Source organism: Protomyctophum bolini (assembly GCF_963924005.1).
Source record: "Protomyctophum bolini genome assembly, chromosome: 2".
Classification (NCBI taxonomy): Eukaryota; Metazoa; Chordata; class Actinopteri; order Myctophiformes; family Myctophidae; genus Protomyctophum; species Protomyctophum bolini.
This window is the reverse complement of record NC_137863.1, coordinates 34,462,580-34,483,074: the sequence shown is the minus strand read 5'-3', so window position 1 is coordinate 34,483,074 and position 20,495 is coordinate 34,462,580. Positions and strand designations below refer to the sequence as shown.

At 42.4% G+C, this 20,495-nt stretch overlaps 1 protein-coding gene across 1 annotated transcript; it reads left to right on the top strand.

Annotated features, from left to right (window-relative positions):
* Nucleotides 1-17,300: 17,300 nt before the first annotated feature.
* LOC308333973 (protein YAE1 homolog) lies at nt 17,301-17,969 on the top strand (the record flags this gene model as incomplete). The annotated part of the gene is made up of 1 exon (XM_080790522.1): nt 17,301-17,969. The coding sequence occupies one exon, from the start codon at nt 17,301-17,303 to the stop codon at nt 17,967-17,969; it is 669 nt and encodes a 222-aa protein (XP_080646648.1).
* Nucleotides 17,970-20,495: the final 2,526 nt, after the last annotated feature.

The following is a 20,495-nucleotide window of genomic DNA, read 5'->3' as shown; positions in this document are numbered from 1 at the left end:
CAGACACAGACACAGACACACACACACACACAGCATCATTTTGTCTACTTCTCACCCTTGTCATCTATTTTTCATTCATGCTTCATCAATTGCAATCACTCTTGTGGCCTTTCCACTTGTGTGAAAGGATTAGAGAACCGATGAATGGTAGGGTGTTATAAACCACTCTCCCCAGATGTTCACTTAATTTGGCAGTGGTGGAGAGACACTGTACTTCACACACAGAGAGAGAGAGAGAGAGGGGGGGGGGGTGAAAGACAGTGAGAGAGACAGTGGGTGGGGTGGGGGGGAGATAGAGGTGATGATGCAGAGTGAGACTGAAAGGGAGCGAGAGAAAGAAAGTGGAGCAGAGAGAATGGTAGAGAGAAAGTCAAATAGTTCAGTGAGGGAATGAGAGAGAAGCCTGATGTATACGTGGCTGTACTTTTTCTTTATTAAAGTAAAAGTATCAATACTGCAATGTAGAAGTACTCTGCTACAAAGTAACTAGTAACTAAAGTTTTCAAATAAATGTAGTGCCGTAAAAGTAAAATATTTGGATCTGAGATGTAGTGGAGTAGTAGTGGGGCGGCAGTGGCTCAGGAGTAGAGGGGGCCATGAGAGCAGCTACCATGAGGTTACCAGTTCAAACCCGGGCCCAGGGTTAGTGTCGAAGTGTCCTTGAGCAAGTTGCTGAACCCCTAATTGCTCCTGATGTGCACGTTGGTGCCTTGCATGGTTTCTTCCGGCATCAGTGTATGTATGTGTGTGTGTGTGTGTGTGTGTGTGTGTGTGTGTGTGTGTGAATGGGTGAATGTAATGTGTGTGTGAATGGGTGAATGTAATGTGTGTGTGTGTGTGTGTGTGTGTGTGAATGGGTGAATGTAATGTGCTCGCGAATGTGTGAATGCATGCGCAATCTCTATAAAGATAAATGCACCATTTACCAAGTATAAAAGCATTGGAAGAACTACTCAAGTAATGAATTGCATTTTTATAGCGCTTTTCCAAGTGCTCAAAGCGCTTTACAATGGTTCATTCATTCATACATTGGGAGGTGGAGCGGCGAACAGTCGACGCCAGCGTAAAGTGCAAATACCTCAAAATTGTACTTAAGTAAATGTAGTTACTTAGTTACTTTCCAGTCCACCACTGTACGTATACATATTCATATAGTCTAGATTGATAGCCGAGCAGACAGACATAGCAAGGTGAAGGTGGTGATGCAAAGAGTGACAGAAAGACAGCAGAGAAAACGAGAAAGGAGGAGAGCTATAACGGCGAGTTGGTGCACCAACTAATTAAAGAAACTCCCAGAATCCACCTTTTTGTGACCGCTCAATGCAGAGCGAGGAAAGGCCATGTGACCCGTGAGGAGAATGAGGCAAGTGACCCGCGAAAGACCACAGGAAATGGAGTCTGGGAGGACAGGGAGAGATAAGCAGAGAGAGGGAGGTAGAGAGAGAGAGGTAGAGAGAGAGAGAGAGAGAGAGAGAGAGAGAGAGAGAACATGGGAAAAGACAACGACAGGATAGAGAAAATAAAGCAGATCTAAAAATTTAACGAGAGTGTATCGCAATGGGAAGAGAGAGATTTGATCAAAGAGACTGAATGAGAGAGAGGGAGGGAGAGTAAAGAGTTAATGGTACACAACAGTAATAACAACAGGGTTGTGACCCCATTGGTGGGCACCTGGAAAAGGGCACCAGCGAGTGCATTGAAACGGGTAATGAGTTCGATCTGGACTTGATTACATGGGTGGCGAGCTGTATGTTTGTTGCCGTGTTGGGGAGACATTTTGCCATTGACCACAATCTAGGTTTCAATTGCAGCGGAGTCTTGCACACAATGGTATTGTTGTAACTAGAGCACTGTTGCATTTTACCTATTGTGTATAGCCTGCTACACATTTAACCTCATGAACCGTTGTGTCCATATTCCGGGATGAGCAGTCAGCAGAAATGGCCCTGGCGGTCTCTGGTCAACTACAGTATAAAGTACTAGCCCCCAAGAGTCAAATTAGTTAATGTTTTGTCAAAGACATCTACAGTATTTATTATTTATTATTTATTTTCAGAGTTCCTAGCTTCGGTTTAAAGCACAATCAAACGTTGTTAGAGCTTTTGTTGTTTAAGTAGTAGTTACATTGCCATCGGGGGGTAGTGCTATTCTTATGCATGCATGCATGCATGCATCTTTAATTTGTAGGACTTCAGAATTGCCTATGATGCATGTTCTTTTTAACCATGTCAACTGTAACTGATTAACAGTAGTGTTTGTGTAATACATACACTGTCTGTGTATTTCAGTTTTACTAAATGTATTTACTTGAAGAGAAGAGACAACAATAAAGACAGACAACTTTACCCCAGCATCTGACTTTCTTTGAGTCTTGATCGTTGTCTTTCTGTGTGGCCTGTGAGAGCAGAGCAGAATACTTCCATTACGAATTCACTTTACTATACTGAAGGAGGTTATCAAAAGCAGCTGAGGGGCACTTTGGCTTTCAACAGCAGTAACAACAACCCAACTGTAAAACATAGCCAATACCCACAAAGAAGTATACACTTAATGTCAATGTCATTTTAACAAACCGTATCACATTCACGGGTGGTCAAAGAGCCCATTTTTATGAAAAAGCTGATAGAATAAAATACCTCATATCTGGTGGGTGTCACCTCTAGGGTGATAAAAACCTCTGCCTTGAGGGGAGCAAATTAAAGTCGACCAGCATGTTCACAGTTCCATTACTTCCTGAATGTCTGTGGGTTACTGTGAACCGCCTCACTGGCTTGACCAGCCCATACCCATAGAGATGATTACAGAGAGGGATTACTCATGTGCCATACCAGTAACCAGATTGTTCCATGTCCAGGAATTGTTTGCTCATGTACCGTAAGCTAAACGTGTTTGTTGAATTAAAGTATTGTGAGATTATTTTGACAAAGTGTACTACCACTGCTGCTGCTACTAGGTTTTACAATGAGAGAAAATATAGGAAGTTAGACGAATTCAAAGCATATCATTCGGTGTGGGAGAGAAGACATTTCTGATGCATTTTTATTTGGTCACTTTAGTAAGTAAGACGTTGTAATTATCTACTCTGGTCTGGAACTATGGATGAGAAACACTCATTCAGTTCATGAGTAAACGTAATGTACACTTTATCAGTGAATATAAATATACAGTGAATATGTAACATCTACCGGTATTGCCAGTGAATAAATACAAATACAGAGGGAAGACATATTGCAATATTCTTACCACAGTTGGGGGTTTAGACACATACAAAACAGAAAAAAGTATAAAAATCACTCAGCACTCCATCTTGCCTGTCTGTTCAGGGTACCAACAGGTGACAAAGTGGTGCTGTTGACCTTCACACTGTGCACAGGTGCATGATGGGAAGCTGATGCTTTTAGGAGCCATGTGGCGTTGTTGAGCTTCACACTGTGAACATGAGGTGCATGATGGGAAGCTGAATTTTTAGCAGCCATTACTGTACGTGATTCCGGGTGTGACAGTAGCCTACAGTGACAGTACAGTAGCCTACAGTACATTAGAGGGACCCTCTGGGGTCCCCAACACGGTACTTTCTGTGTTACTTTCTGGCCTGTCCCCACCGACAATATGGCTAAAGTTACAACGTTATCATATAAACCATACCCAGCCCCAGTGAGGACTGAGAAGGGCTTGATGTTGTGAACAACTGAACACATGCATTCATCCCAACGTCCTGTAGGAGGAGGAATGAAGGGTTGCAGTGTCTAGTCTATAAAGGTGTACTCCATAAAAGTGTAGTGTAGTAGTCCTACCTCCCAATGCAAATGCACGAGTGTGAACTCACAAGCTCCACACAACAGCATATTTATACTAATAACTATGTCATAGATGCTTATACCTCTATTACATGTATCATCATGGTTTTGTAGGGCTACAGATGTGTTTTCAGTAGCATGCACTATGATGGAATGGGCAAGCTCCGATCCTACAAAACTGCAGGAGCAGTGTAGTGGTGGAAAAAGTACTAAATGTTTTTACTTCAGTACTACAAGTAAAAGAGTAAAAGTATTGGTATCAAGTACTCATTATGCAGGATATCACTATTTCACAAGGTATCCTATGTATGAAATGTATTAAAATATTTTGAAAATAGCAAAATCTCACACAAAAGCTCACAACGCATCCCATCGTGACGTGTTGTGAGCTTGTAGATCAGCTATCAATTAGCCAAAGTTTAAACGGGGCTGAAGTATGTTTTGTAGGGCTGACCCCGACTAAGGATTTATATAGTCGACTATATTGGCCAAATGTTGTGTATAGTCGACTGGTAGTCGACTATCGGGCAACTACAGAAAGAAAATAGACGGTGGTTACTTTACACCACCGTCAGCACGAGCAATGTTGCTTGCCTTGTGCATCTCTATTAGCTTGACTGAGGTTGATAATAAAATGCCACTTTTGCAAGCCATCGCAACACTAATGCCCTCTGGTCCATGACCCGCGGGACCAGAAGGACCCATCAACAGCCATAATTGCAAGGGACAACTGTTTGCTCATCATGGCTATAAGAGGCTGTTAGAATTGTTCCACCTGCAGCCTTCTGCATCTGACAAATGCGGCCACTCACGCACGCACGCACACACACACACACACACACACACACACACACTCTCTCACTCTCTTTCTCTCTCTTTATTGCACTTTATTTATTTTTATTATTATTATACTCCTGATTTGCATTCATTCCCTCAGTCTTAGCCGTAACTTTAAACCCTGCATGGACAATAAACACCAAATCACCCACAGCCCTAAAAACGGGATTATTTTCCTATTGGGGAGCATAGAATAGTTTCCATGTTACTGCAGGGAGCATAGAATAGTTTCCATGTTACTGCAGGGAGCATAGAATAGTTTCCATGTTACTGCAGGGAGCATAGAATAGTTTCCATGTTACTGCAGGGAATACTGTCCTATTGGGGAGCATAGAATAGTTTCCATGTTACTGCAGGGTTAGAATCATAGAATAGTTTCCATGTTACTGCAGGGCCATAGAATAGTTTCCATGTTACTGCAGGGCCATAGAATAGTTTCCATGTTACTGCAGGGAGCATAGAATAGTTTCCATGTTACTGCAGGGAGCATAGAATAGTTTCCATGTTACTGCAGGGCCATAGAATAGTTTCCATGTTACTGCAGGGCCATAGAATAGTTTCCATGTTACTGCAGGGTTAGAAAGAATCATAGAATAGGTCATAGAATAGTTTCCAACTTTCCATGTTACTGCAGGGAGCATAGAATAGTGTCCATGTTACTGCAGGGAGCATAGAATAGTGTCCATGTTACTGCAGGGCCATAGAATAGTTTCCATGTTACTGCAGGGCCATAGAATAGTGTCCATGTTACTGCAGGGAGCATAGAATAGTGTCCATGTTACTGCAGGGCCATAGAATAGTGTCCATGTTACTGCAGGGAGCATAGAATAGTTTCCATGTTACTGCAGGGAGCATAGAATAGTTTCCATGTTACTGCAGGGAGCATATAATAGTTTCCATGTTACTGCAGGGAGCATAGAATAGTTTCCATGTTACTGCAGGGCCATAGAATAGTTTCCATGTTACTGCAGGGCCATAGAATAGTTTCCATGTTACTGCAGGGGATACTGTCCTATTGGGGAGCATAGAATAGTTTCCATGTTACTGCAGGGCCATTTGATTGTAAAACCTTGTGACAATAAGGCACTAACCTTTCTCTCACGTACGCATTAATGCACGCACGGACGCATGCACGCGCAAGTCATCAACCCTCTCTGTATCTTGTCACTCCCTCACATACATGCCTTCCACATTTTTTTACAAAAACACATTACTTGCTTGACCAGACCAAGTGAACCCCTCTCTCTCTCTCTCTCTCTCTCTCTCTCTCTCTCTATCACATGCACGCACAGTCGCACACACGCACAATATATAACTCACCTACTGTATACACTATCCACACTCGCATAAACACACTCACAGCCCTCACACACTGCACCATACGCTCTCACATGCACAGGGACAGATAAAACTGCCGACGGCTCATCACGAATGGACGAAGAGCCATCTGCTTGCATTTGTTAAATATTAACAACATTTGACATCAATAATCCTAAACCACAACACAGCCCCCCTCTGTCCCACCAATACCAGACAGCAGTAAAATAAATAGGCCGGGGACTTACAGTGAAGGGCCTCGTTTGACTTCATTCCAAATTCATGGAGGAAGAACTACTCTGATTTATTCCACTAACAGCAATACCAATATGCACACACTGTTACAAATAAAGGTCATAAGTAGTATAAAAGTATAAAAGTACTCTCATAAAAAAATGTTGAATACTGTGTCAACCACTGAACTTATCTAAGGGGTAAACTGCACTGGAGAGCCTTTCCAATTAAAATCTTGGTTATCTTGGCTTTTAGCGATATGTAAAGCACTTCTGGGGGTTGATGCTCAGATGACTCAAGGACTATCTTCGCCAGATGCAGAACAAATCAGACCAGTCTTGTCGAAGAAGCTTAGTATAGTATATTTTCACTATACACTTGCTATACAAATGCTATACAAATAAAGTTGTATTATTTTGTACTGCTATGGAGACAGCTTTATTTTTTCCTCAGTTTCATCATGTGAAAAACCCTTCCCCTGTTTTGTTTTGTTTGGTTAATAATAATGTAAGAGTAGTGTTAGCACATATGCAGTAGTGTTAGCATGTAGCCTACAGTAGTTTTAGCGCGTATAGTACACCCCTTTCTTTTCCAACAGCTGCTGTAGCTGTGAAACCTAAGCAGGTTTGTAGCAGGTGCGTGCGTGCACACATACACATGCACATTTCAATGCATGTGAAACGGTGGTTCAGGAAAGCTGCCATCTGTTAAAGCCTTCCACCTGCTCTTTGGTGGTCTCGAATTGTGTGTGTGTGTGTGTGTGTGTGTGTGTGTGTGTGTGTGGTCTTTAAATCCCATTTTGCCGTGGTCTGTTGGATCAGAGACATGCGTGTGGGAGTGGGTGTGCCACCTGTATGTGAGCTGTGTACACATGGTCGCTCACACCACACACCGGCCATATACTGTACTGTATGTACATTCTGTGAAAACAGCCGATCTATCAGCTCACAACACGTTGTGACCTGACACGCTGTGAGCTTGTAGATTGGCTATTTTCGGTAAAGAGATTTAGTGGTGAGGCGAGAAAGGGTCCCGATCAATGACATATAGTGGTGAAGTATGTGCATGGTGGTAATGATCACATGACCAAAACATTATGGCTGTGATCACAGGCATGAGCCAAAGGCAAGCAGCAAGTACCATTTCTTCCCATAGTTATTTGATTAATCTCTGTATTTTATTTCCTAAAGTGTTACTTTTCAGGAAATGAGAACAAAGAATAAATATTTATTTAAGGAGCCATACTCATTCAATGAATTATGTTTGAATACATTTTTCGAGCTAATTCTATTTCATTTTGTAAAATAAACACCCACACAAATAATAATTTATAGTCAACAAACAAAATAGCAATTACAGTTCGTCATTAGCTTTGTTTGGCTCTGAGGAAGCCAGAGAGAAGAAACATCTCCATTGCTCACAAATAGAAGGAGCCCTGACGAAAGTCATGCACCTCTAACAAATCACAGCACTTCAACAAACAAGACAACAGAAAGTGGCAGTAACCCAGACGGCAGGTCAGCAGGGTGAGGGTCAGCTGTGCTAAAATCAAGACACAAATCATTGCTGGTGGGCAGAAACCTCATATCTCCATATTTCAATATTTGTTTTCTAAATGAATAGGCTACTTCCTCATACTACAGCTCTGTCACACAAAACGAATAAGGCACATTTCAACAGCAAGGCAATTACAGAATTATGATGCATTAAACAAAAGAAGTGAAAAATCAACAGTGTAGAAGAGAAAGAAAAGGATAGAAGAAAGAAAATTAACTCAATCAAAGGCAGTGGCAAACTGAAAGGTCTTTGGTTGTGTTTTTAAATAAGTTGTAAGAGTCGCAGCAGACCTGCAGTTTTCTGGGAGTTTGTTTGGTGCATAAAAACGAAGCGATACTTCCCGCCCCACATATTATTAGCTAAACTAACGAAGCATATAGGTCAGCAAGCTCGGCAGTTTGGCCAAAGTTTTTCAAAGCACATAGTAAAAACCACTGTTTGAATAGCAGTGTTTGATGACTCAATTGTTCTTCCCATAAACTGTCACTTTACATTATGGAGAAATACTGTTAGGGTACAAAGTGCAGCCATGGTGTAGATAAGTGGGCGGCTCAATAAAGCCCTTTGTGGGATCATCATTTTTTTGTTGCTCATATGATAAGATCGCTTTCAACAATCCATCACAATATCTGCTAGCTGTAACAAAAGGGAAAAGAGGGCTTTTTATTTTACGACTCTGATGGCATCGTAAGTGATAAACATTGCGTGGCGCAGTGGGGGGGGGGGGGGGGGGGGGTAACTTGCATAGTATCGCAGTCGTTCAGTAAACATATATACATATTTCATCTTTTGTATTTTTATTAATGACTGTAGTACAGTAAGTACACTGTACTGTTTATACTTCAACACAATGACAGTGTTGCGCTTTGTTTGACAGTGTAGCAAATATACCGGTATGGTCTACTTGCATAATGTGGGGGGTACTACCTGTGAGTGGGTAGTGTTGGCTGGTGAAGGAATATCAACATCCTAATACTGGGGGGTCAAATTATGACAGGCAAAAAACACTTTGTTTGAAATAGACACTCATGCTTTCCAAGGTGTGATTTGGGGTCCTATAGCCAGAGAACAGAACAGGAATTCATCAGCCATATGCTGAGTCTGACTTGCGTTTGGTCAAATTTCTAGACTTATATGAGCTATAATATGATCTGTGGCGTAATGCAGAGGCTGATTGTCCATGGGTATAGCATTGATGCTTGTCAAAGTCTAACATAACTTTTCTAACAAAACGTTGGTGTGCTCAACATGCCCGGGATCACATTCTGGCAAGTTGAGCTGATCTACAAGCACAAAACACATCACGACACATTGGGAGCTTGAACATCTTGACCCGACAGAGTCGATAGGAAGTATGGTGTATATACCCTCCATTTGACACAAACTGGTTATAGGCTGTAGACTAGAGAGACAGGGTTGCAGGGAATTGAGAGAAAGAGAGAGAGAGAGAGAGGATATCAAAATGAGGAAGACGGGGATGGAGAGCACATGAGAAAGAGAGAGGGGAGATGAAGTGAGAGTGGAATTAAGTTGAGAGAGGACAAGAGGCATTGAGATACACTTAAGAGTTAAAGGGTATAGAGAAGAAGGGATAAGCTACTTCATAATGATAGAAACAGTGACTCAATAAGAAATAGAACGAGACAAAAGCATAGTGTGCGATAGATGGGCTTTTATCATGATTATTAGTGAGGACCAGTTATATGAAGATAGGTTGAAAAGTGGTGAAGTGGTCCTTTAAAAACACTTATCTACCGTATATATGTTTTACCATCGTGAGAGAGTTGGTATATATTATTTTTAATTTGAGTCGGATTCTTTTCTTTCTTTCTTTAATTCCGTTCTTTCTTTCTTTCTTTCTTTCTTTTTTTCTTTCTTTCCCCCCCAGAATATTCTACCAATAGTATATTCTAGATCTAGAAGTATGCAAGTTAAAGATGGAGTGCTCTAAAAAAAAAAATCCACCCTAAAACATGAGGGTATTATTATTATATTAGGAGGAAGATTTTTTTTCAAAAACTGTACAGTATTTGTTAAAATGTTGTTTTTATGTGAACACGCCCACCAGTTCTTTAAGTATGCCTGGTGGGTGGTGATGGGTGGTGATCCACCTGAACTGAAGCCACACCCACAGCTGTTGTTGTATGACAAAGGGGGAGGGGTTAGGGGATTTTTCATTAGCACACATGTCAAGGTTTCAGTCTCCAGGATGAAACCCTAAATACAAAGGGAAGACATCATTGCACATAACATCATTCCACACCAAGGGGTCTAATGAAGTAGGGTCATCTAATGAACCCATAAAATCACACCGGTGTGAAGTGAGTGGTGCAACTCCGTGTGTGTGGGGGAGGGGAACGCACCCAGGGTGCCGGCTCGATTCCGGCAAGCCGCCCCTCACCCGAAACGGTTGAGAAATGACAGACTTGCCATGTGGGGGTCCCTCTACTGTACTGTACTGGCACCCCCAAAATCACCATATATACAGTTAATATGTGTGAGTGTGTGTTTGTGTGTGTTAGGTTGCGCACAGGTGGTGAAAAACAACCATGCTGTTTTCGTGCTCAGACTATGGTCCGACGGAGCATTGGTTGGAAGGAGCATTGGTCCGAGGTGCGCTGGGGGTCGGGAGAGGGTTGGGGTTAGGTTTAGGTGTGCTGCCCCGGGGGAGGTTAGGGTTAGGGTGAGGGTTGGGGTTAGGTTTAGGTGTGCTGCCCCGGGGGAGGTTAGGGTTAGGGTGAGGGTTGGGGTTAGGTTTAGGTGTGCTGCCCCGGGGGAGGTTAGGGTGAGGGTTGGGGTTAGGTTTAGGTGTGCTGCCCCGGGGGAGGTTAGGGTTAGAGTGAGGGTTGGGGTTAGGTTTAGGTGTGCTGCCCCGGGGGAGGTTAGGGTTAGGGTGAGGGTTTGAGGTAGGTTGTCGTTCGGACCAATGCTCCGTCGGACCAAACACATGAACCCTAGCCACCCAGCAACCCACCCACACACATAGTTCCGTAAGGGAGTGGTTGCACCACTCAAAAACTGGAAAGAAATACCAAAATCACGGCACTACAAAACGACAAAACCTTTTCCAATTTTGGGGATCCAGTGAGGGTTCATGTTTAACGTTGAAGGTTACGTTGAAGTGCCTCATTGATCCATTCCACTACCGGCTTTCTTCCACACCTATCCAAGCTGTTTGTGCTAAGTGGCTCACCCCTTAAATCAGGATTACATTAACAATACAGTAGGTGCCTCATACTTTTGGTGCAAGCAGAACAACATTCTATGGTAAAACAGTAGCAATTGCTGCCCAATCGACTTATCAGAGTGTGAAGCTGACAGACAATTTAAACAAAATATAACTCACAGATGCCAATACAAATTTGGAATGTTCCAAATAGAGAGAGTAAGGGGGAGCACAATGTATTATTATATAATATATATATATATATATTTTTACTCAGTCCACCAGTGACATCATCGTCAGGCAGATTAGGTCCACTCCTCACTAACAATGGCCAATGGCACATTAACTCAAGGTCATCCACAGCATGTGCCCTATAGAGCAAATCAAAAGACAAATGTAGTATATTGCAAATTATTGCGTGACTCGTACCATAAGGAATAATGGCATTTCCAAATACAGGTATCATAATGGATGAAGCAAACAAAAAATAAAACAAAAAATAAGGGGAGTGGGATATTACTTGAACATCATCGGAGGAGACACGACAGAAGCACAGCACCATCACATACACAAACAGAAATAGAGGGAAAAGGCTACCATAACGAATGTTATTCTGACACACTGTAGTGCTGCCAGAGGCTTGGTTGGAGCAGCCTGTGGACCTTGCCGTATCACAACAGATGTGAACGAAACAATCTGTTATGGTTGGAACTCATTCTCTGTCCGTCTGTCTGTCTGTGTCTGTCTGTCTGTCTCTCTGTCTCTCTGTGTGTGTCACACACACACACACACACACACACACAGAGCTGGAATGACGACTGGGTGACATCAAGCAGCTTCACTGTGAGTCTGAGCAATGTACTGGAATAGCATGAGACATTCTGTGCTCAGTTCACCCCCTGTCAGCCCTTGCCTACATCGCTTTCAGGTCAGCAGACATGGGACTAGATAAAGGGGGGTATACAGTACAGCTTCTGAATGTCCCACTGCAGGCGCCAGTGCGCCACTAAGGATTTAAATAAAACAGGTTGGCTCTGGAGATACATTGATGACGTACTGAGGTTCTTCTGGTGTACGGAAGCAGTGTTTAGTTTGTTCAAACATAAGGAGGCAATGTGGCCATTTTTTCCCCATTTAAAACTAGGATAGGTGCATTCTGAAAGATGTATTTATTATTATTATTATTTTTAATGTGACAAATGTTTGTCACATTTGAGACCATGCAATTCCCCCGAATGGCAATTTCATTGAGGTTCGACATCCTGTTAGTCTGACTGTGTGGCCAGTTAAGACTCTGTGGCTTCCGCATGCGTTTAGAGTTAGAGTTAGGGTTTGGGATAGGGTTAGTAATGGCCTGGGTCGGACTACAGAGCAGTCGGAAACAATGACACGTTATCCGTTTGAAAACTGGGCAAGCTCCTCACCCCCAACAGAATGGCCTTCAAGACGGCCTTCACGGTCAACATAAAAAATAAATAAAAGAAAAATGAAACCTGTGAATGCAGAAACTGAAGAGGTATAATACTACCGCCTATTCCTAGCAACGTTTTATGTAGAATCCTTTAAGACAGGATACAATCGCCCTGGAGAACTTGACAAGGAAAGGGAAACTGCAGACAAGGACATACACCTTGATAAAGCACACCGGTAAATCCAGAGTAGATTAAAGACTAAGATAAAAAACAGTAAATGTAGTCTTAGTGTGAGTATTGATGCTCCCTGAAGTGTTATCAATAATTATAATACAACAATGTGTATGTAACCTTTTATTTAAGCAGGCAAAATCACAGGGGTTTTAGAGACAATTTTCGAGTGAGACCTGGGCCAAGATTTGGCCAAAGCCATACAAAGCAATAAAACAAGGGACAAGACAGAAATGTACAACACTTACACAACCCCATGAAATAAAATAAGAATAGAACTTCTAACCTAAAATACGACCATATACATTAACATGAGCAGGACCTCTTAAAATCTGATTAGGTGATCCAGTATTAAGCTTTGTCTATAAATCGTTGAATGACCACGGTCCTTGATAAAACTCATCTCACCACAACTCATCTAGCCGACCTCAGTTTTAATGGCAGGCAACGTGCAATGCAATCATTTATGTGAACGTAAATGATGACTGTTCTGCGATCATTTAACCCTCCAGGTCTAAATTGGTTAAATTGGTAGCATTTATGTAGACCAGCAACTTCCCCAAAATAATATGGAAATTGTGTGTGTTTTTTTTTTTTTTAGATTACATGGGGTATATAGCATAGCATACTACGCCATATAGAGAGACAGGAAACAGAGAAAGACTAGGGTAGTGACATGGTGCAAATGATCTGGCCGGTCGGGAATAACCATGAACTCGCTGTCAGGCCCCACCCAGCTTCCGTCCCCTGAACACGGGCCAATTATGTGTGCAGACGCTCGACAAAGCCGGATGCACCGCGGTAGATTTGCGGTGCAGTGGAGCCTTTCGGCTGCCGTGTTAAGTGGCTGGGTGGGCACTGCACTGTACCTGCTTTTGAGATTTCCAAGTAGGCCCATCAAGAACAGATCGGGAGCTATTGCTCTTAACTAGATTTCTAATGTGACGTACGTACTGCACGTGCACCTTACTGCCAACGCTGCAGATTAATGCAGATATTGCAGGTATTTCTACGCAATGTCATGAGCAAGATGCATAAAGCATTTCTTGCATTGGCCCACGTATAGCTGGATGAATTAATAAGCCCAATGCATTCCCGTCACACACCGTATGGAGCAGAGTGTGTGATGTACTGTATATTGTGAAGTGTCTGCGAGCTGTTTTTCAGTGCCTACCTCATCACATTCAGACTTCTACAGACGGCTAGCGTGAAAACCATCCGCCATGCTGCAGAGATTGCACATGCATGCACTTACAGTACATGCACACATATACATACGGGTGAAATCTAGGAAAGCTACTAAACATCTCATGGCATGCACAATATAGACATTTACCTAGGAGGCAACAGATGTGAACACACACGCACGCACGCACGCACACACATACACACATGCACACACACACACACACACACACACACACACACACACACACGTGTATATAATCAGTCACTGTCGGCATTCCACTCATACTCTAGATGCATAAACGCACGTACACATTTGTTTACATCGTATACTACAGTATGTGCACACACTTTTCATTTAAGTTTATAGTTAAGCCTGACTCAGGCTTGCACGCACGCACGCACAAGTCACGACACACCTGCATTCACCCATAGACACACAATCAAAAAGTGAGGTACTGTTGCAAAAACGAAATATACAGTATATTTGCATTAATGTGTGTGTGAGTGTGGTGTATCGTGCGTGCATGCGTGCGTATTTACACCCAGAGTTGTCCGTACATATTAAAGCCAGCATGCCCAGAAGGCATCACAGCACACGGTAGCTTTAATGGACATTGTAATTGAACTTCATGTCAGTGGAGTGGAGACACTTTGACAAGATTCAGCCCCACTTCAAGGCCTGCTCTGCAACTCTTACAGTGTGTGTGCAATACCTAGGGTTCAAACTGCAGGGAGGCCAAAGACAGCACATTTATTTTGGAATGGTGCTGTTTTATTTAATGTCCATTAAACATATTTAAAGTAATTTCAATTAACTGGCTATGGGTAGAAATACTGTGTGTTCAGGCCTTCCTTTCACACAATGCATATTTTAATCAGTTAAGTAGCCTAAGCCTACTCATGTATAATGTCCTGTGTCTACAGAACATTTTTGAGGCCTCATACACACATCAAATGATGTGATCAAACGGACATTCTGTGTTCCGTCTGTGTTTCATGGCCGCCTCAATGCTTTTCCAATGGAAGTTGATGGGTCAATCAAACCACGTGACTTCCTTGGAAAAGCATTGAGGCACAGACAGAACACAGAATGTTCATTTGATATGACTGTATGAGGCCTTAGTAAAAAGCAAACAGATGCTTGAGGTGTGAAACACTAGTAATGGCTCCCACTATTGCTATACAAATATTCCCAAATATTTCCATACAGCATTTGGTATGTGCACGCACGCACGCACGCATGCATGCACGCACTCAGACACACACACACACACACACACACACACACACACACACACACACACACACACACACACACACACACACACACACACACACACACAGATATTTGTCATACTCTAGTTTAGTCACTGCAGAAGAACAAAGGAATAAAGCAAAATATACTGCTGATCATATTTTCTGATAAAATAAATACCTATATCTCCAGTGTCAAACACGTCCTTGATACTCTTGTGTTTTGTCCCAGATGCCTCTCGTCCAGGTGGCTTCTGTTTGCCCTTCTGCCTTAATTGCTTTAGAAACTGGTATGTATTGTGAAGTGAAGTCAAAGTTGATAATAACAATAATAATAAAGCTTTATTTGTATAGCACCTTTTAAGAACGAGTCACAAAGTGTTTTAACAGAGAGACATCTATAAAAACATAGCAAGGAGGCACACAATAGAATAAAATACATTGTCAATAATACACAAAATCACAACAATAAAAATCAATAAAAAATCACAAATCACATGGGTAGGGGGTTGAATGCAGATTTGTAAAAATCATAACAATTGTGCACTTGTTAACTAGTTTTTGAATGTTGGCATGGTGTACTGTAGACCAATAATTTGTTTACAAACATTGAGACTGGACGCATGGGTGACTGTCTGACGTAATCAATTCCCAACAGATCCTCAAACCTGCTGTTTTGGGGAGCACTGGTTTGGCTAGTGAGGCACACTTTGGATTGTTATTATTGATTAATCCACACAACAGAAACCAACGATTATATATTTCAAGGGCGAGGTATTACAGTAAAAATTCTTCCTCAACGCTGGGAGAAAAAACAGCATCTGAACGTTTGATGGTGTATTTTTACACGTGACCACTTTTACATTGCATCTCATGCAACGAGGGGTTCAGGTGGTGCCTGCCTACTCGCGCATATCAGTTTGACGTCGTCTGTTAAGGCGTCTATGGAACAATCAAAACAAAAGAAAATCTATTTTGAATATATAAACTGTGTACTCAATAAATAAACAAATCAGATAGATACAGTACATGTAGATAGATAGATAGAGAAAAACTAATAATTTAATTTCTAATAGATAGATAACCAAAAGATCAGCTCCAACTCCAAACCACTGACAGGGAGGCATGTTGCCAAACAAACTGAAGCGATACAGAAACCAACCAAGATACCAAGAAAACTAAACACAAAACCATGAGCTCCAAACAAACAATGGTGTCAGGGGGAAGATAAACGACTACATGGATGGGATGGGTTTTATGCACATGCACACTGGAGGCACATGGCGCAGCTGCCTCCAATCCTGACTGCCTTGAGCTCAAACGAGGAACCAGCGACACTGAAAGACACAGCAGAGTAGACACGCACGCCACATCAGCCCTGGCAGAGGCCCTGGGGCCGTTGCGGGTACTCGTCATTTCTGTGAAACCACAAGGCAGATAGCTTTCTGCTTCCGCATGAGGACTTTGCCTTTTGTCATTGAGAAAAGAGGAGATGAAACACTACATGTTGACGTTCTCATCCCGGATAAGTCAAGAGTATACTGATCTCTTCCAGGATGCAGTTCTAAGCTGTTGAACACTGTCTATGTGTGGTGGAGCGTTGAAAGGTCTGGCTAAGAAAGCGCTTTGCTTCCCTATCAGTATGGGTTCGTCATTGTTCATGTGCTGCATACAGTGCGGAGTAATACAGTTTGGATGCAGTGGTATGATTCATTAATGAATCATCTGACATGCTCTCCTCATGTTTTATGTGCTCATGAATTCTTCCCCATTATGTAATTTAATCTATTTAGACCTTTCACTAACCTTTCTGTACATGTACTGTACATGTCTATAACGTGAGTGAGTAAGTGTGTAGTGGTCCTGGTCACGAAGAGAGATTATACAACAGGTCGTTTCGAGGAAGCAATCTGATTGGTTGTAGCCGTGGTTCAAACGAGCACCACTCCACACCTAATCAAAACAAATAATTCAGCTGCTCTGTTCTCTGTTTGTGGTCGTAGTGACTACACCTGTCATTAAAAATGTATGTTTTTTCAGTGATTTTCTTAGTTTTAAGGGTAACTGTTGTATAATTGCAATATTACAGTTGAGGGGGTGGTTTAACATCATATCATGGTTGGTTTAACGAAACACCACACATCATTACATCATTAATTGCATCATTAACCAAACATTTAATCCCCCATAATTGGCCTGCTCCACTAACATCACCAATGATGTCACCAAGTTTAGGCTATAGCAAATACAGGAAAGGTTTGGCTTCTTAGGGGCAGAAAACGGCAGAACTGTTCAAGGTTTCACGTAATGTCCATGATGTTCCGTGTCAAGTCCCCTTCGTATAATGAAGAAGATATATTTGATGAAAATGGAAGCGACATGTGTTTAGCAGCCAAAGAATGGAAGTCTAACATGAGGAAGCGTGTCAATGATGGTTATATAGATGGCATTGAGAATGCCACTACGTCTACTCTTCAAGCTGGTTTCAACCTTGGTTACAGAGAGGGAGTGGGACAAACCATTGCTGTTGGGCGCCTCAAAGGGATTTTATATGCTATACAGTGCTGGTACCAGTTCCAGCATCCAGCTGCAATGACTGAACTGCTTCAGCGGGTTGAAAAACATGAGACTTTTATCACAGAGGCAATGATAAAAGCTTGTAATAGCCCTCCATCCAGTGTGAGTGATGTTGAGGAAAACATGCAGACTCTGAATGTTGATGTGGGAAGTGCAAGCTGCAAAGGAGAGACATGTGAAGAGGCAGACTGCTGCAGGGACAGGACAAATATGGACATGGATGTTCCAGACAAGCCACAGATGATATATCTAAGCTGCAGGGACTGCTCTTCTCACTCAGGGGAAATGTGGGTCGAACTCCTACAAAGCTGTGTGGATTTAGCGGTTGAACTGGGAATGCCTCAGGAATTGATTCAGCACATACAACACTTGAAGTGCTTAGGTGTCTCCAAGGACTGATCAGTCAGTGGTTTCCTCCCTTTAGGGCACTGTAAACTTTTGTAATAACAATTATGTGCAGCGTTAGGGCTAAGTGTGTTTGTCTGTGGTGTACACGCCAAAATGCACGCCAAACGCATTGTCTATATCTGGTTCCCGAAGTGGGGTCTGGGGACCCCCAGGGGTCATTGAGGGAGTTCCAGGGGTCCCCATCTAAATGATAGTTTGGAACCAAATGGACCTGTATGGGTCTGTAACTCTGAGTGTACATTTGTACACATTTGTACACTCTCAGAGTTAAATTAACATAGATTTTACAATAAATTGGTGTCCCAGAGATAGAAATTCTATTAAATGGTGGTCCGTAGCCTAATGCATGTCAGACTGAGGGTCCTTGGAATTAAAATGGTTGCTAGAGCCGTACAATCATCTCTTATGGCATATCTTTTCTAATGGGGGTCCGTGGGCTAATTAGTGTCAATTTGGGGGAAAAGAAAGTGTCACAATAACAATAGTCTGGATGCCCCAACCACACTAATAATAACCACAATTTGTTAGCGTTAGCAAGTATCCTACTATTAAAATGTGAATTGTGTGTTCTTGCTCACTTTGTCTAAGAGAACTGTCTACAGGTGGTGAAACAGACTATACAGTAGAGAGTAAAACTATCTGAATATGATCTAAAGTCTTGTGTAGTCTACTCTAGACAGAGAATATACATATCTCATTGGCCTAACTTATAGTCTGTGAAGGGTGAAATAAAAGTGAAATGAAAGATTCAAGATTGTTATTGTTATGTTACGTATATATCTTGTTACCTGAGCGGTGATAATAACCAGTAAGACGCCTGAAGTCGCGTGCACGCATCCGTCTTGTTGACTGCTGGCGCGGTGGCATGCCATGGGGGGGCGCTGTGGCATGCCATGGGGGGTCAGATAAACATGGAATGAATTCTGTAATGGCCATACTGTACACTGTATATATACACAGTATGTCTTGAGTGTACAGGCCAGGGTTTGATGATGTCAGAATAGGTCAGCTCCATGAAGTATATGGAGATCTAAGAGTGGTAGCGGGGACATATTCTATTGAGTGTACAGGGTTTGATGAGGGCCCAGGTAGGGCCGGGCCTTCATTTCCGGGCCTGTTGACAACTCTAGTGGCTGCACTAATGACTTTGGGGCAGGCCCGTCTGACATCGAAGAGGAAGGATCAACATTATGGAATGTCAGAACTGGTTGCTCCATCACTGGTTATGTTACGTGATGTCATGTGCTCCATCCCTGATGATGTCACGTGATGACACATACTCTCTCCCCCCGACCACCATATATGGTGCCCGACACATTCCATAGTTAACTGCGACCTTCGGTCGCAATAAATACATAAGCAATAAAACAAAAGAAAAAACAAATAAATGGCAACTAGATAAAGTGCCCCTCGGGGCACAGGTCTCCACCAGGGCAGGTGAGGTTGTGGCCTCCTGGTGGCGCTATAATAGGCCAATGTGAAAAGGGTGTCATTTCTTCTCACGCCTGGGATGGCAATTGGATGATTTGAGGCATTTTGTTAGAAAAATGTGTTTTACAAAAATCCACCTGTTGGTTGGTATAACAGGCCAATGTGAAAAGGGTGGGATGTATTGCTCAGCCTAGTAGAAAAGTCTGTGAAAGATTTCATGTAAATTGCATGCTGCAATCTGGAGGAGTAATATAAAAAAATGTGTTTTACAAAAGTCGGCCTCTTGGTGGCGCTATAACAGACTGTTCTGGAAAATTTGGGGCAGAGGTTCATCGTTGTTATCCAGGGAGTGTGTGTGCAAAATTTGGCATCGACCAGGTCAACAGTGCCGGGGATTAGCTGGTAACAGACGGACGGACGGACGGACGCACACACACACACACACACACATTCACACACGGACGGAGTGCAAAACATACTCTCTCCCCATGCCTTCTGCCTGGTGGAGACTGTAGACAATAATCAAACAATAGCAGCAATAGTAAAACAGGATAAGAAAATGTGTGTGTTGGTTCTGGCGCACTTGAGCTGCTGTGTGTAAGCTTCCTATTCTCCTAAAGTTATAAATATAAGTATCAATGTGTTTATTATAAGTATAACCCCCCTGGATCCCCCTCATGGGTCCCTTGTGGTCCCTGGACCCCACTTTAGTGACACTGACTGAGTGCAAACTACTTAAAAGTTACTTTGTGAAATGCAGACTGTAAAAACTACAAATGGACTGTATAACCACTGAATTGTGCCCCAGGGCTCTATATTAGTACCCCTCTGCTACATCTCTTCTGAAAGTAGATGATCTACAACCTGTGTTGCAGTGTGACACATTGTAAGCTTGTAGATATGCTATTTTGCAGTGCACTACTACCAAATGGTTTGTTTTTTCAACAAACATATTATTTAGTCAATGAATCTGGAACAACAGGAAGATTTGTCTCTGCCTTAAACTACTACAGTATACCTGACTTATGAAAGAGGCAGGCTTAAATTTCCTAACTTTAGATGGTATTATATGGCTGCACGACTGAA